This window comes from Danio aesculapii, chromosome 12 (assembly GCF_903798145.1).
Source record: "Danio aesculapii chromosome 12, fDanAes4.1, whole genome shotgun sequence".
NCBI lineage: Eukaryota > Metazoa > Chordata > Actinopteri > Cypriniformes > Danionidae > Danio > Danio aesculapii.
The window spans coordinates 19,201,271-19,219,915 of NC_079446.1; the positions used below are offsets into that span (position 1 = coordinate 19,201,271).

The following is an 18,645-nucleotide window of genomic DNA, read 5'->3' on the forward strand; positions in this document are numbered from 1 at the left end:
ATTATTGTTGTAATATCACATAAATTTCAAATCAATGTTTCCTACCATGCGGCCAATCAAACACAGCATGGGGCATGTGTTTTAATGATCCTGGGTGGATCGTCAAGAGTCTGTATATTATTCTGGTTGGCCTGTTTTATCCCAGGAGTTCACACTCTAGATATATCCAGATTTTACTGCACATTTAACACTAGATTTTCTTCATTCAGTTGCTGTAATGAAGCTCTGGATTAGCACTGACCCTGATATCCTGCGGTTGATGTTGTACTGCTCACATATGTCAGAGGCCAGCAAGGTGAGTTGGGGTCCAACCAGGCTGTCAAGTTTCTCACAAAACTCTCGGTTTAAATCCACCGCAGCTACCAACACAGAGAGAAGGAGAGTTTGAGGAAAGGGTTAACATATGACTGAAGAAATTAACAGATAAAGCTCAAAGTAAACATCAGCTGTCTGTGCTCCATAATAATTTGAACACTGTCCTTGTGACAGAGAGTTCATCATCAGGTGGTTCTGCAAGTAGTACATATAAGCACAACAGAACAGGCTCAAGGTAAATGTTAAAGCAGTGTTAGTCCACTTAGCACTACCATGCAAGTGTCCAACAATTCCTGGTTCAGTCTACATTAACTCTGCACACATACCTGTGTGCAATATGGAGGAAAAAAAATGATGATAATAATAAATGTATATATATGAGAAGAGTTCAGATGAAAAAAGAAGTGCCATCTGGAATTTTCTTCTACAATGAGCATTTTTCTTAGCCTCTTACATTTATGTTCAGTTATTTCATGTTAAAAGCGATGAAAATAACCTGTTATTTGCCATAAAAGTGAAATTACTGGATCAAAATATAGGAGCCTGAGAAAAACGCTAATATTAGAACAAAATTTAAGATGGCAGTTAGAGGCTTTTGCATCTCAAAAATTGCTTTATAGGAAAAGAGCAGAAACTTACCATTTATCATGAAGCATACAGCTGCGCTCATTGCCTAAAAAAAAAGTTAAAAAATATGAAAAAAAAAAAAAAAGAATTAAGCACATATCATATTTTAAATTAAATGCCCTGTACACAACAAAGGCTAAAACACGATTTATTAAAAACAAATGCAATAGAAAATAATAAACAAGATAAATTAGATAAGATTTTTTAATGTCAATATATGATATAAATTCTAAAACTTCTCATGGTAAAACTTCTGAATATCTCTTTAAGTAAGTTTACTTTGTTCTTCTGCAGTCATTTTTTTTTTATCAAAAGTCATTAAAAATGTGTCCAAATTAATTTTCTTTTATCAAATATTGAACATTATTAGTGGATTGCTGAAAGAATTTAACTTACTGTTATGTTATCTCATTTGAGATGCAACAGTTTGTCCAGTGTAAGATAATATGTATCTACACTACCTGACAAAAGTCTTGTCGTCTATCCAAGTTTTAGGAACAACAAATAATAACTTGACTTCTAGTTGATCATTTGGTATCAAAAAAGGCTTAAGTGAAAGGCAAAGGCCTCTAGATTATGCTTATTTTACCAAAATAAAATATAATCATGCCTTGATTTTTAATCATTTAATTAGGACAGTAAGGTCTGATTGCGCTTAGACAAAAGTCTTGTCCCAGGCTCATTCTGAGAACGTAGTCCCGGGGACGTTTCTGGAGACCGCGAAATACGTGGCCGGGGGTACGTACGGCTGCATTTCATTTTTTTAAGCGAACGCTGCGGGGCGGTGTGACGCCGTTCCCTTCGGTGCTTGCCGGCCGGCCGGCCAGCCGGCCGCTCGCCTCCGTGTGGAGGGCTTTCCCGCTGCAGCCAGTTTGTCCGGTTAGCTCTTCGTGTACTCTGGCGGACTCGAGGGGCAGAGAGGGGCTGACCACGACGACGACGACCGGGTTCGAGTCCGGGGAAGAGCGGTTCCAGAAATCAGGTAAGAAAACAAAAACAAAATCCAAAAAATGAAGCGAACAAGTTCGTCACAGGGTGAGAATGTGGTCAAAATCCGAAAACGTGGTAAAAATCGGACGAGGGCTTTTCTTTTTCTGGACGGCTTTTGTGAACCGTCGTTGGTTGGGTTTAGGGACAGAGGAGGGTGGGTCAGCCGATTGGCCGGTCGCACGGTCAATCATTCCGTCATGAAGACAGGCAGACAGGCGGAAGGTCGTTCGACAGAGGCCTCTAGGTGGTTTACGCGAGAACGGCGCGGGAAAAAGCGCGCACAGCGGCCTCTCGCGGACTCGCGAAGACAAAAACTGCACAAATACGTACCTCCCGGGACGTATTTCGCGGTCTCCAGAAACGTCCCCGGGACTACGTTCTCAGAATGAGCCTGGGTTGAATTAATATTATGTATGACTCCCATGAACTTGGATGACTGCATCCGTACATCTCTGAAATGACTCAAATAACTTAACAAAAGTCCATATCGGGAATGGCAAAGAAAGCGTTCTTGCAGGACTCGTAGTTCATCATTGTTCTTTGGATTCATCTTCAATGCTTCCTCCTTCATCTAACCCCAAACATGCTCAGTAATGTTCATGCCTGGTGACTGGGCTGGCCAATACTGGAGCACCTTGACCTTCATTGCTAAACTTTGATGTGGAGGCTGAAATATGAGGAGTGCGATCCTGCTGAAGAATTTGTCATTCACTCTGCAGATTATTGCACGCCCCATAGTGAATGTATTTCCAAACCATGATTTTTCCTTCACCAAACTTGACTGACTTCTGTGAGAATCTTGGGTCCATGCGGGTTCCAATATGTCTTCTGCAGTATTTGTGATGATTGGGATGCAGTTCAACAGATAATTCATCAGAAAAATATACCTTCTGCCTCTTTTGCAAATGATCAACTAGAAGTCAAGTTATTATTTGTTGCTCTTACAACTGGGATCGACAACAAGACTTTTGTCAGGTAGTGTATGTGACAAAGCATGTTAATGAACATAATATATACAAGCAAAATTACAACAATTTATTTTCAACATTGCATGAATGATTTCAAGAAGGTAACTCAAAAAAACATGAATAATTTATTTTTGTTTATTTTAAATATACTTTAGCATTATTGAAGTTTATGAAAAAAATGAAATAGGTGTGTTTTCATTTTATTGTGACATTTTAGTCACATTTAAATATCAAATTTAAAGTGAAAACTAATTTTTTTAAATAAAAACAGCAATAATGCTAAAGTATATGTAAAATAAACAAAAATAAATTCTTCATGCTTTTAAATAAGTTGGTACCATTAATGTAAGGTTGTATTTAAAAATATCTGTGAACATTTTAGAATTTTTGTTGATTAGTTGTTTTTTTCTTTAAAATATGTTTACCTCATTTTATTCTTAGTTTGTGTAATACATCAAGATGAGAATAAGTATCTGGAAACATGCTGAAATTTAATAAGTAAAATTTTTTTTATATATTTTCTAATTAATGTCTTTTTTTCCCCTATTACCTTGTAAACAATCAAATGTAGCTCCTCGTAACTGTCCTCTGTGTTCACAAATATCCTGGGAAATCTGAATTTTGCTTCTGGATCTTTAAGATTTGCTGGTCCTGTTAAAAATCTGTTTCAATTACATAAGATGTCAGTATAACTCAGAACACTTCAATTTAAATACAAATATTCAAATAACCTCTTAAGACACTCAAATCCACAAACAATTTATCAATAATCTTTATAATTATTATTGCATAATTATAACATCAATATATAATTATTAATATTTCTTTCAATAATCTATAATCTATATAATAGCCTATAATTATCTCCAAGCCTGCGAGATCTGTAATTATTTTTTTGCTTTCTATGTAGATATATAAACAGTGTTATGACTAGACATCACGCTACCTTTACCCAAATCACAAATTGAAACATATCACCAAAAAATTTCCACCAATTATCAATCAGACTTTTCTTGTCTGATCACAACAGAATAATCTAGAAATCCCATTGCAATCAGTTAAATGCGAGCCTATGGTTGCACAGACAGGCTATTGTGAAGTCTGCTGGGCTCCTTGTTTTCTCTTTGCCACCAAAGCCATTAAATTACCCTTGTGCAATCTGATATTTGGCAGTGTTGGTTGATGCGTGTTGTCTTAGCGTTGCGCCTGGCTGCTTTCGTTCTTGAAGCATGGAGCTCAAGCAGACAGGCAGAAGGCCAAGAGTCTGCTGTTCCATTCAAAGCGGGAAATATTTGGATACTTGCCTCCCGTAGTGCAACAGATTCCCAGCCACCTCTGGCCTGAGGGGAGAGTCTCTTCCTGCAAGCTGTCGAATGTTTACACACAATGAGATCATTCATCATCACAGCTGTATACAATGCATGGCTTAATAGCACATCATAAAAATCAGCCACTGCATGATTTCTGCGTGATCAGTTAAACTGTGTGGCGCTCAGTGAATGGAAAAAACTGATTACATGTTATCAGGATTATGCAATCAGAAAGTAGTACTTGTAATTATCTGTATAATAATTTGCTTACAGTGCAAAGTGTTCAAAAATGATTCAAAAAGTAGCAGTAGCACATTATTCGTGATGTATTGACTTTTTATTATTTTTATTACATTTTTTATTCCTTTGACTTTTTTTAAATGTTATATCCTATGAAATTCATAAAAACAGGTGGATGGAGGACTAGCTATTGCCATTTTTATGTCAAATACTTTTATGTTTATGTCTACTAATTTGTTCAAGGATATTTAAAATGATTTATTACATGCCTCTCTGGAATACTTGATTCGGATTAGCAGATCACAACATTCCAAGGTAATGATATTCCCAGAAAAAAATAAACAGCTAAAATTAATAGGACAGGCTCACCTATGCACTTTGAATCATCTTGACTTCTAGTGAATACATTCATATGCTAATCTTTCACATTGCTGTTTTTGACTATGTGGAATAATACATAGGTTAGTGTGTACTCTATTCAGCAGTTTTTGTTTCCGTCACTTTTACAATTAATTAAAGAGTTAATAACATGTTATTACAGCTCAGATCAATGTTTTGTATCTAAATATTTAGTTTTGTGGTCTTAAAATCAGGAAAATATCAGCAGTTGTTTTTACATAATAAAGCCCTTCAGTCTTATGCAACAGTCCTCCTCTTCAAATCGGGCTGCTGATGAACCGGTCTTGTTTTATTTTGCAAGAACAATCATCTAGAGATCATAGGTCTCAAACTCAATTCCTGGAGGGCCGCAGATCTGCACAGTTTTGGTCCAACCCTTGTCAAACACAGCTGATTCAATTAATAAAGGCATTCATGACTCTTTTGAACACCTCGATTATTAGGATCAGCTGTGTTTAATAGGGTTGGAGCAAAACTGTGCAGAGCTGCGACCCTCCAGGAATTGAGTATGATCTTGATGTACATTTTCCCTTACTTAAATATTTAAAATTTAGGTTAATGTTTTCTGTTAAGGAGGAAAGGATCTTGGGGTTTTGTTCCCGAGTGAGGGAAGGATGGAACGTGAGATTAACAGGCAGATTTGTGCACCGGCAGCAGTAATGCAGTCAATGTACTGGTAAAGACAGAGCTGAGCCAAAACTCTCGATTTACCGGTCAATCTATGTTCCTACTCTCACCTATGGTCATGAGCTTTGGGTCATGACTGAAAGGACAAGATCTCGGACACAAGCGGCCGAAATGACTTTCATTCACAGGGTGGCAGGGCCCGGGAGAATACAGAATAATGACAGAATAACGATGGAGTAAGTAATGTCAAAATATACATTTCCAAGGAAATGCATTTTTTTTTACTTTCTATTCTCAAAGAAACCTACAAAAAGTATCATCATGATTTCCAAAAAACATAAAGCAGCAACAGTTTAAATTGAAGAGAAAAATGAGACATTCTGTCTCACCTCAGGTTCAGTGTGTCGTGGGAACAGTGAGGTCGTCAGGTATTTGTACAGAATACGCATGTCATCCTGCTCTAGACCACTCCTACAAAACAAAAAAAAAGGGTGTCTTACAAATTTTGGTAGCTTGTAGTATGCTATTAATGAGCCACTTTAAATGAAATGAGACAAACAACAGGCTTAAAGACAGGTACTTCTGAGAAAGCAATTTTTTAAAAACAAGATATGAAAGTCATGATGTGAATTCAACAAAAGAGGATTAAAATCATATTTGTCAAGTCTATCTGGAACCACTGTGCCAGACAATTTGTGATTAAGAAGCTTTGGCTTCAGTGCTTTATCGTGTCCCTGCAGCCTCAGCCTTCATGTCCTCTACACTCAGTTATTTAAGGTAAACCCTCATTCATGTTAGGCATTTGCAGTAGGAGTGATGCTTAATGACAATTATTTCGCTTTGTCTGACAAGTACGATCAAAATGATCACAGAAATCTTTTGCGGGTTATTTGTAAAAACATCACATTATTTTAATGTTCATCAAATTAGTTTAAATGCTAAATGCAGTAAAGTACACCATTTTAAAAATCATATAAAAATTTAACAAATATAGAATCATAATGTTAAAAAATGCTGATTCATCAGTAATAAAATAGGCTAAAGGTGCATTCAAAAATTGCATACTTCCCAACAGGATGTGAAAAACAGTGTACAAGGAATACCTGTATGATATTCTACTTCTGTTGAGATTCTGAAGGGCACATCCAATAGACACTATAGTCTGCTTAACAGAATTTATGAATGGGACTGATGTGGGCACGAGACATGGCGATAAATGGCGGATATAGTACTTCTGAATTGCATTCATACTACTCATATTAATACTATATAGTCTTTTGAGTGTGTGTCACTGAATTACTCAAATTTAGGTTTTTTTCAATCAGTACATTGACAAACGTCCATCAGACATTTATAAACAGGCTGCATCAATTTAACACCTTTTCAGAACCACTGTATAGCTGTTCACTCAATTTTTTGTTTAAAAAAAATCTGTTTTCAATTTAACCAGAATTGTGCAGCTCCATTTCTACAGGTGTTTTTAATAAAACAACAACAATTTATAGCTACAGGTCACCATAAGAATCTATTAAAACTGTCGTGTTTTTTTGTCATTTTTAGCATCGCAGCCCCTCATCATGACTTTCTTAAAATATTAATGAACAATCTGCCAAACAGATTCTTTTGCAGGCCAAAAGAGGAATGTATACAGTTGAAGACAGAATTATTAGCCCTCCTGAGTTATTAGGCCCCCTGTTTATTCATTCATTCATTTTCTTTTCGGCTTAGTCCCTTTATTAATCTGGGGTCGCCACAGCGGAATGAACCGCCAACTTATCCAGCACGTTTTTACGTAGCGGATGCCCTTCCAGCTGCAACCCATCTCTGATAAACATCCACACAGACTCACTCATACTCATACACTATAGACAATTTAGCCTTCCCAATTCACCTATACTGCATATCTTTGGACTGTGGGGGAAACTGGAGCACCCGGAGGAAACCCACGCGAACGCAGGGAGAACATGCAAACTCCACACAGAAATGCCAACTGACCCAGGCTAGAACCAGTGACCTTCTTACTGTGAGGCGACAGCACTACCTACTGCGCCACTGCGTCGCCACCCCGTTTATGTTTTCCCCAATTTCTGTTTAACGGAGAGGTTTTTTTCCAACACATTTTTTCACACACAAATTTCTAATATCTTATTTCTTTTATCTTTGCGATGATGAAAGTACATAACATTTTACTAGATATTTTTCCAAGATTCTAGTATTAAGCTTAAAGTGACATTTAAAGGCTTAACAAGGTCAATTAGGGTAACTAGGCATGTTAGGGTAGTTAGTCAAGCCATTTTATAATGATGGTTTATTCTGTAGCCAATCTAAAAAAAAAATTAATATTGCTTAAGAGGGCTAATAATATTTAAAAATATATATATTTTTAAAAATGTTATTCTAGCCGAAATAAAACAAATAAGATTTTCTCCAGAAGAAAACATATTATAGGAAATACTGTGAAAAATCCCTTGCTCTGTTAAACATCATTTGGGAAATTTATGAAAAATAAATAAAAAATCAGGAGGGCTAATCATTTTGTCTTCAACTGTACACACATATATATTGAAGGTAAGTAAAAGATGACATCATTTTAGTTTCATTTAAAACAAATGTGAAGGATGAATAGATTGAAAATCACCAGATCAGCTGGTCATTGTATAGGAAGGCTGTGTATTTGACCAAACTCAGGCTTTCTTCTACTCTATTGACAAAGGACTGGATCTTCAGATAGGTCATCTTGTCCAGAGGGAAAAAACTGATTCCTCCGAACACATCCAGCAGGTCACATGACTGGAGATGAAGCGTCTGCAGATACTAAGACAGAAGAGAGAACTGTAGTTTAACTTAAACCATAAAACTAAAACAGTATAGAATGTTACATGGAGGAAAAAAACTGTTTAAAACTATTTGAACAATAGTGTATGAGGTTGAATGAGCCAAACTGTCTCTGAAGTTGACCAATCAGGAAGATAAACCCAATGAACAGTGAGCACTGCATGATGTGTTGTAAATAACGGTCTACATAGAGATGAGAGTTTACCATGGTCTAGGCTTTATAATTCACACACATCAAATACACTAAATTAATTTGCCTTAATTAAATTATCAAAATTATTTATAAGTAATATAATTAGTATTAGTGGTAGTGTCTGTTTTTGTTCCTTTCTGTCGTTTATTGTACATATTATTAATTTGATGATGTATGTCTATTACATATATTTTACACAGGTAAAATGCTTTTGTAATGCAAAAAAACAGTCATGTCAATAAAGCAAATTGAAGTTGAACTTGAGAGAAGAAAAGAGAGAGAGCATGAGTGAGAAAGAGAGGGCAAAAGAGTGAAAGAGAGAGCGGCTCTAAAAGCAACGTCTTCCTCTTTTCATGTTTTGCTGCAAAATTTCAAGCAAATTGTTTTAGAATTCACCAGGTCATTAAAATGTGTCATATATCGCTGCACCCGAATGATTTTCCCATAAACTCAAGTCAAAATTATCAAGTTTGCATTGACATATAGGGCTGCACAATATTGTAAAAATCTAACATTGCAATATTTTGTATTTCTGCGATGTATATTACAATATAAATACAATGTAACCAGATGAATTGAATAGTTCTATTGGGAAACAATTTATTAATTTTCAATTGATTGGCAGGATTGTGTAGGGGAACAAATCATGCATGAAATGTAATTAACAAATTACAAGCATAGCTAAATGCGATAGAGCAAATATAAAAGTGAAATAAACAGTGCTTTATGGGTTTCATGGAATAGTCAAATCGTATTCAGGTGCAGAAAAAAAAAATCAAACATAAAATAACACTGCAAGGCTTTACTCTTTAAATGATTTTCTGTTATAGCTACTGATGGTAAAATTGCTTTTGTGTGAATGATTTAAACTCTTCTAGCGCTTAAAAACATGTGCAAATGATAAACTTTTAACTTCATTATGGTTAAACTCTGCAGTGAGTATTTTGAACTGTGGCTATATAATCCAAATATAATATGCCAAATGCTAAAACAATATATTGTGCAGCCCTACATCAGAACATCAGAACTTGTCCCATGTAAACCTGTCTTAACTTAAACTTAATACCCAATTAAAACTACCTTTTAAAAAATATCTATTAATTAACAGTTTTCCATTTATTTACCGTTGTGAATAGCATTATGGGATGTTGATCTCTGCTCTGTCAACTTTTAATGTTAAAATCCAACTCCAACAAAATGACTTTTATTGACATTTAGGTAGTTTGAAATAATATAATGTATAAGAAATACTATATAGAGAAATAAGGCTGTACAATAACAGAAAATGTACTGGCAGCTTATTACAAGGTTTTTGCAGCATAACACACAACAAAAACCCAGACAATGTATAATATCACGCAGTTTCAGACTCGACGTTACCTCCTGATATATATATATATATATATATATATACACATATAGATATTTTTCAAGACACTTCTATACAGCTTAAAGTGACATTTAAAAGCTTAAATAGGTTAACTAGGCAGGTTATTGTAATTAGGAAAGTTATTGTATAATGATGGTTTGTTCTGTAGACTATTGAAAAAAAAATGTGCTTATAGGGACTAATAATTTTGACCCTAAAATTGATTTTTTTTAAAAATGCTTTTATTCTAGCCAAATTAAAAGAAATAAGACTTTGTCCAAAAGAAAAATATTATCAGACATACTGTGAAAATTTCCTTGCTCTGTTAAACATCATTTGGGAAAAATTTTAAAAAAGAAGAAGAAAAAAAATAAAATAAAAAAATCAAAGGGGGGCTAATAATTCTGGCTTCAACTGTATATATACTCATTATTTTTTAACACATTTATAGTTATGCGGTGGCACAGAGTTAGACCTCTTTCTTGACTTCACACAGAAACAGCAACGTGTGCAGCATTAACAACCAAATGGATGCTGAAGTCTATTTAACGGATTATATTTGAATTACATTACAACATTGATGCTGTAAAAGGAACCTTATGAAATTGAAAATAGTCACATTAAGCTTTTGTCGGAAGTTCATCATTGGCTGAAAAACACTGGCTGTGCATAGAGCCCAGATTTTTGTCAATTCACATTTTCTAAAAACTATAATTGAGAGTCTCTGTAAAGTCATGGTTCGTGCCGATGCTGACAATATGGACAGACCAGTCACTGGTCAAGTGTATCATGCTAAAAATAACAACAAAAAACCCGTCTGATTCCATCTTGGCCAGTTGATTGTTCCAATTCTGTTAGTAATGTATATTTCCATAATAACTATCTTATAACAAAGCAGCAGACACATTCAAAACTCTACAGATAAGCACAGTTTTACAGCATGATTAAAAATCAGTTTTTGAAGAAAGTCCAGAACAACACTATGACGGCAAACATGGATAAAATTACCAAAGCATCCCAGATAAGGCTGACGTAAATGTAATTTGACAGCCTGGTTGCAGACCTGGTGTGACTTTGCACAGCAGTCAGTGACATTTAACCGAAGGCACAAATTGCACTTTCACTGAGAGCTTGAGGGCAGATCTCGGGTTAGGGAGGGGGTGACGCCAAGGGTTTCCCTTGACCCAAACTGAATTATTCAAACAGGTGAGTAAGCATGATGCCCTCAGCAAAGAAATCTGAACCGAAGAACCAATAAGACAAACACAGACAAATTATATTGTCAGGCCTCACACGTCACCAGAAAAACTACCATCTCACATCTGAAATACTGGAGATTTTTTCCCTTTGCTTAACTTTTTAAATTTAAACTAAAAAGAGCAAATTAGCAGCCAAATCCTCTAAGCATCTCACAAAAAAAGGCCGATCTTATAATACCAATAAAACAATCTTAAGCCTAAAAACATCTGTGTTGCTTTTAAGACACGCATCTAAACGCACTTCACAGAGCAAAGGTATATAGTGTCTACCTTTTATCTGATTGAAGGATAGAGTTCGCTTAATTAATACTTTATTTACCCTGTAAAAGAACTTTTCGAGCTTTTGGGTAAGCAGTTCCACTCCACCAGCCTCAAACGCCCTGCTGAACGTCCCGTTGAAGAGCTAAAGATCATCAACCACAACAAAAATAACTGTTAGAAACATCAAGTATTTTCTTGTGTGGAAAGAAATGTGAATAATGAACGGGTAAATAACAGATTAATCAGTGTTTACCTTATACATGCTGTAGCACTGCTGTAGTACAGACCCATAAACAGAATCCTAAAACACAAACAACAGTCAGACTCATAGACTACATTCTGTGTAGTGTTTTATTTTCACCACGGCTGTTTTTATTCATATTTGAGTGAAACAGTATCACTGGAATATTATTAGAACAGAAAATAAGGATATCAATATATATATTGATCACATTGATGTATTTATTCATTCAATTTCTATTCACTATTTCTGTAGTGGCATATCATTTATATTTCTGTTGTGGCAAAGCTGAACTATCTGTTTTTAATATAAATGTTATAATAAATTGCTAATAATTTATTCATTTTAGTTAATTAATTTGTAATTAATTAATTTTTATTATTTTATAAATTGTCGATATTAAAAACCCATAAATATGTTTATTTGATTTATTATTAGCTATATTAGCAATATTAGTATTTATTTAGCTATATAATTGAGATAACAAAAACAAGATTTAAATAATTTTATCGAATCATGCTGGTACAGATACCCAATAAATTTGCATGCTCTTTACATCATATAATATCTTAAATAATAATTTCATACTAATTTGGTGCTTCCATTCTATGTTTTTATTTTAATAAATATTTGTTTTATTTAGAAGCTTATTTATTTTTTTAATACTAGTTTTTACTTGTGTTATAAATAGTAATTACAATAATTTTCAGATTGCTAAATAAATAAATAAACATTTTAAAGTCATTTTTGACTGGTTTTATAAAATATTGTAGAATAAGAATATTAATTAAAAACAGGAACGATGTTAAAAAAAAATGCTCCATTAAAAAAACACCCCTCCGACATATTACTTACAATAATCTCTTCCTCTTGATACTCTACAGTGGGTGGTTTGCCATCTTTGTTGGGTTTTTCAACCATTGGATTTCGAACAACCTTGAAAAAAGAATTTAAACGTGCTTAATACATACAGTGCTCAGCATAATTGAGTACACCACATTTTAAAAATTACTCAGTGAATATAGGCAATGTATTTTGGTGCATTTAAACAAAAAAGATTTATTAAACAGATAATACAGTAAAATTCTAGCAAAATATTGCAAAAAAAAAAAATTACAACCTACAAAATTTCAACTCCATTTTTTTTTTGTTTTCTCTTGATTTTTCCACTTTTTAAAATTTGTATTTAATATTTTTCTATAACATAAATTTGGGTGTACTAGTTTTTGGACAGTTATCATAAGTTATTTTGTTAGATAAGCTCCAGATCTGGCTTCTGTACTGACTAATCTAATGTATATGCACAAATATAAGATTGTATAGCTTCCTATTACAATAAAGATTTGTGAGAGATGTACTTATATATGCTGAGCACTGTACTTCAGTCATACACCGCCAGACTAATTAGATTTAATTCTATTCAATCTTCTTTGTTTGGCTTTTAAATTCTGACTAATTCACTCCAAAACATCACTGATGCACAGTCATACCATGACCATCCAGTAATTTTCCTCTGGCTCATGGAAAAACTGTCTGTTCTTCTGAGTGTGAAGGGATTTGGCTGGTTTTGTTGGACAGAATGTTCTGAAAATGAGGAAAATCTCAGTCAAAAATGCTTTTTCAATGAAGTTTTTTTCATTGCTCTTGATCCTATTATTAGCAGAGTGCTTACCTGGTGAACTGAACAATGGCCTCACAGAGTCCAACATTGCGAATCTTCTCGTTCTTCTCTATTTCAATGGGATGGTAAAACAAAATTTTCTTTTCCTCCTACAAGACAAAACAACAGCTCTATAGACATCCGATTAACATATAATAAACAACACACCTGCATTTGTTCCCCTTAAGGTCATTAGCAAGGCCAGATGGGTTGACGCAGTGGACTGACAGAGTTTTAATTTGCTAGAACTTTGATGTTAAGCTGCTTTGAGACAATCTACATTGCAAACGCGCTATATAAATAGATAAAGATTAATTAAATTGGGTTTTGTATTTGTAAACTTTTGTTTTGTTAGTCGCTTAACTTGACTCTAATGTAGACTAACCATGTTCCGTACAGATTACCTTTTACCAATCTCTGAATAAATACTTGTGGGTTGTAGACAAGCTATATATCTGTGTAATTTTTATCTCTCACTCCTTCACCCTCGAGCACAATAGAGACCCTCCTACCATATGTTTCTGAGAAAATTCAGTAAGTTTTCTGTTTTCTATGTCCACCTAATACGCTTGAAAATAGACAGTGGGCAAGCTGAAGGGGTGAGTGTCGCTATGGCAAGGAGACATTTAGAGCAATGACAATAGGCATTTGCATTTAATTTGTGCATCACACAGTATTACAGTCTTTAATAAATGAATATTATGTCATCACAAATTGTTAAATAAATGATCTTTTATTAAATAAATGCTTTGAAATAGGGATATTTAAACGTCAGTTGTGGGTGATGACCGCATGGCACAACTCTCCGTCAGACAGAGCCTGAGGGACACTGTTTGGATAATCTTTGTGCAGTGATAATGTTTATATTCATAAAAGGTCAGTTAATTTAGAGTTAACTTGCATTAACTTGCATAAATATTAATATTTTAAATTGTCATGCTTTAATAAAATCTACATGATATAAAAATTAAATGATTGTAGTTATATCATTTCAACTTTCATAAAAAATTATTAAATATAACATTAACTTCAAGTTAAATACAATAGTACTATTTTCTGTCCTTTGTTTTTTATAAAACTTAAAACAATGTACAAATTTTACAGGTGAAATGAAGTTATGCACCCTGTATAAAGTTTTTATGCCTATCATTTTCCGTACACATGTGAAGGCGGTACTTTTCCCATCTTTTCTCAAAAAATATTGGTCCAAAAGACATCAATCAAAATTTGGTAGGGGTGTGACGAAACACTTACTTCACGAGGTGAGACACGAGATTGGGTTTACGATAACAAGATGAGATTTTTACAATATTTTTAAGATATCTTCAATGATGAAATACATGAATGGAAAATATTTTATTCAGCTGAAAATATTGCAAAACTATTTAGGTGCTTTTTTAAATCAACTTGATGCAAATGTGATTTTACTTCTATTTCTATTTTAATTTCTATGCAGTAAAGGACATGCAAACACTGCAAAATATTTTGCTAATATATGAACGGAAAATAGTGTTTATATACAATTTTAAATATTAGCTAAATAATTGCTAATATATGAATGAAAAATAGATTTTTATTCAACTGAAGAAAAAAAAAACACAAAATGTAAAACAATTCAGGTACTTTTTTTAAATCAACTTTTAATGAATGATATTTTACATTTATTTTAATGAATTGTGCCATAAAGGACATGCAAACATGCTAAATATTTAGCTATAAACTCTACTGACTAGTCTCTTCCCTGTACAATTTCACATAGGAGTCGAACTCCTTTTCACAGATGCAATATCGTCAATATTATAATTTGGTTTTCACACGACTAGAGAGAATTACACTTTTCTGCAGTCTAGGGTAGGCATGGGAAAATAACCGTATTGAGGGTATACCATGGTTTGGAAAAGTCAAGGTTTTAAAACCGCCAGAGTTTTCTGATATACCGTTCCTATGGTGTATATGTAAGTTTTTTTTTTTTTTAAGATTTGTTTTACGTTTTTTTTAGGACAACAGTATCTCCAGCAGAAATGTCCTCCAAAATCATTTTCAAGAACTCTGTGTTTTTGAAACTAATGAAGACAGCAGAAGTCAAGGATTCATTTTCATTATTTAGCCATGTTAACTGCTCCAAAATATTTTAAAAGTTTCTCAAAATAAAATATATTGTGTTTCAAGGGGAAAAAAGTTTTTGTTTTTTACCCAGACATTAAAAAAAAGATATTTTAAAGAAGTAATCACAATACCGTGAAACTGAGATATTTTTATCTAAGGTTTTCATACTGTAAGAATCTTATACTGGCTCATATCTAGTCTATGGCCTCAAAATGTATGTGAGACTATTTAAAAAGACGACAACAACACTATACAAAACAAGAAAAAGACTTGCCTCTCCTTCCCGTGGCCCAAACTTAGGGTTATAGATGAAAAAACTGAGCAAAGATGGTGTGTACTGTTTCTCTTGCATTCCAGATGCCATTCTTGGGCTAATGAGATAATGATGGGGTGAAAACAGAAATCAGATCATTAACACACACGTAAACATAATCTTTGAAAATGATATACTGTATATATCCTAATGACAACATGACAGAAGAAATACCTGATCATCAGCATTAGTGTGGTCTGTGTCTGCGGTTCCCTCTTTTTTCATTGGGCTTGGCATTCATGCCTTTTACCTAAAAACAGAGCAATTATTTACAGCCGTCAACATCATGAAAAGAACATGAATGTACATGAAACAATAACATGAACACAAGAATTAGATAATGAACATCTACTTCCTAATTTACTTACGTTACATACTTACGTTATGTAAGATATCACGTTCTTATAGTTACAATGTTATTCTTTACATGTACTTTAAAGCAGCCTATAGTCGAATTAAAACTATGTAGTTCAATTATTAAAGCTAATAAAAAGTCAATAAACAGCATGATTCATATTTACTTGTCAAATAAACTTGTGCTGACAACGAAGTTTGTTTCTTTTTAAGACGACAATGAACAAGAAAAACAGATACAAAATTATGCATATGACCTATAAGGGAACTAGGAAAATGAAATTGATTACTGATGCAATTAAACAGAAACAGGAACCAAAAGCATGTCACTTTCCAATGGAGAGAGAGAGACGGTGGTCTGAAAAATTAGCCTTGTACTTCTAGGCTAGCTCGTTAGCTGCAGCAATAATCCGACGCTTTCCTTTTAACATTTTAAAAGCAACAACTATCACCTAGGGTGTTCACACATTAGGGGCTTACCTGTTACACCATGACAACAGAAACAAAGGTCTTGATTTGTTATCTCATGAGGGAAAACAGAGCTGAGATCACTGAATAAGATACTTCCTGCTCTTGACAGTCGCCTGCGTGTTACAGCTAGATCCGCTCGGGTAGATTACATGAGCTGTACAAACACTGATCCGTTTTAATGTTAGTCACGAAGTATTTCTTATAAAAACATCATTTGGGAAATGTACGTCTTAAAATTGATATTTCTTAAAATGACAAAGACTTACGTGGGATGAGGACGCTAGTACTATAACAGTCATGTCAAAAATATGTTGCTATTATATTGCCTTCAATGGTTTCGTTTCTTAAAGGGATAGTTCACCCAAAAATTTAAATTCTGTCATCAGTTAGTCTCATGGCAGGACTGTCCAAAATAGAAAGGAAAAGAAAAGAAAACCCTATATCCAGTGCTTCAAGTGCAAATCAGTTGTTAGCCTGTAAATAGTCTTTTTTCATTACCACTAATATTTGCTATAAATTTTGCGAATATTAGCAGTAGTGCCCATATATCATCACATAACACACTATGCGATTACATTATTTTAGTTCAGTTAAATTCAAGCTATTTATAGAGCTTTTCACAATAAATGTCGTTCCAAAGCATGTAATTACATTACAGCCAAAATCAAAAAAGTTAAGGAGTTGTGTATGTGGGCATAATATATATATATATATATATATATATATATATATATATATATATATATATATATATATATATATATATATATATATATATATATATATATATATATACACACAACTGTTTTGTCTGGTTCTTGAATCTTGATTGGCTGATAGTCGTACAATATTCTGCAAATAACAGCACTCGTCCAGCCACCTTCACCCTTGTGTATTACTCCACCCACTTGCAGTACTGCAGAGGACATTCTACAGTTTGACAAATATTGAAGCTGTTGGACAACATAATGTGCTTTTGAGGGGTTTTTTTTGGCGAGTATATTGTTGTTTAGATTGCAACTATGCCGTTTAGTTATAAGGATAGTGCCTATTCTTAAATATTTATAATTTCGGCCGCCGTCAGCCAGTCTGCGCAGACCAAAGAAAGTGACGGTTGACGTTCCGCCACAAGATGGCGACAGAGAACAAATAATAAGTCCTTAAGGGCGAAAAACTTTAGACATTTCTGCTGTTTCGTCAGCTGCAGATGTGAATGAGGGTTGGAAGAAAGTAGTTCCTCATACAAATGGGTTTTTAAGACTCTCTGTGATTGATTTTCTTTTTTTAAACACACAATTATGCCGTGAAACGGTTGTATAAATGTATTATCACTCGTAGCAGTACTATATGTCTGTATATCAGCACTCGTGGGGGGAACTAATGCCAAACGCACGCCTCCCTCCACGCCTTCCACCAAGCGGATATACAGCCATATCGCACTGCTACTAGTGTGATATTGCTATCGCACTGCTACTGGTATGATATTGCTCATGTAAATATAAGTCTGTCTAAGTCAAATATTGTCAAATAAAAAAAATGTAATTAAAAACATACATATTTCTTTAGATTCTGAAAAATCTAAATGCAATGTATATGTTCCTTTAGATAAAAGCACCTAGTAAGTGATTAATGTAAGTTTACAGGTGGTGATTTAGCACCAAGTTAGAGACAGTTTTGCTTGTAACACTTTTGTATGTACACCATGAAGAATAATTGAATATGAGGCTGATGATTCTGCTTAAGGAGATAGTAGGGATATTGAGGAAGTGGAAAAGCAAGAGAGGATAGTATTAAAGAAAAAAGCCTTTACCTTTTTTGCACAACAACAGCCTAAGGACCTAGATATCTTTTCCACTACCAACCACAGCAAAACCCAAAAGAAGTCCTTCCCATCTTCAACAAAGACAGAATTTAGTAGGAAATGGCTGACACACAGTGAAGAGTCACAATCTTATACTCTTCCATTTGACTTGTAAAATTTCCCAGCCCAAAAATTGTGTCTCATCAACTTATTCTAAAATAGTTTGAGTTTTTTTTGTTTTGTTTTGTTTTGTTTTGTTTTGTTTTGTTTTGTTTTGTTTTGTTTTGTTTTGTTTTGTTTTGTTTT

General features: G+C 34.0%; 1 protein-coding gene across 1 annotated transcript in view; it reads right to left on the minus strand.

Moving 5' to 3' along the window:
- Positions 1-16,672, minus strand: part of ccz1 (CCZ1 homolog, vacuolar protein trafficking and biogenesis associated) — a 30,455-nt gene extending 13,783 nt beyond the window's left edge. Inside the window, exons 1-14 of the mRNA XM_056469709.1 lie at positions 16,548-16,672; positions 15,888-15,963; positions 15,675-15,771; positions 13,307-13,404; positions 13,125-13,218; positions 12,490-12,570; positions 11,647-11,694; positions 11,452-11,535; positions 8,115-8,290; positions 5,866-5,947; positions 4,205-4,266; positions 3,451-3,562; positions 955-988; positions 242-359 (exon numbers count right to left, since the gene is read on the minus strand). Of these exons, the coding sequence (XP_056325684.1) occupies positions 242-359; positions 955-988; positions 3,451-3,562; positions 4,205-4,266; positions 5,866-5,947; positions 8,115-8,290; positions 11,452-11,535; positions 11,647-11,694; positions 12,490-12,570; positions 13,125-13,218; positions 13,307-13,404; positions 15,675-15,771; positions 15,888-15,901 (1,100 nt within the window). The 5' untranslated portion in view covers positions 15,902-15,963; positions 16,548-16,672. The remainder of the gene's footprint in view (positions 1-241; positions 360-954; positions 989-3,450; positions 3,563-4,204; positions 4,267-5,865; positions 5,948-8,114; positions 8,291-11,451; positions 11,536-11,646; positions 11,695-12,489; positions 12,571-13,124; positions 13,219-13,306; positions 13,405-15,674; positions 15,772-15,887; positions 15,964-16,547) is intronic.
- Positions 16,673-18,645: the final 1,973 nt, after the last annotated feature.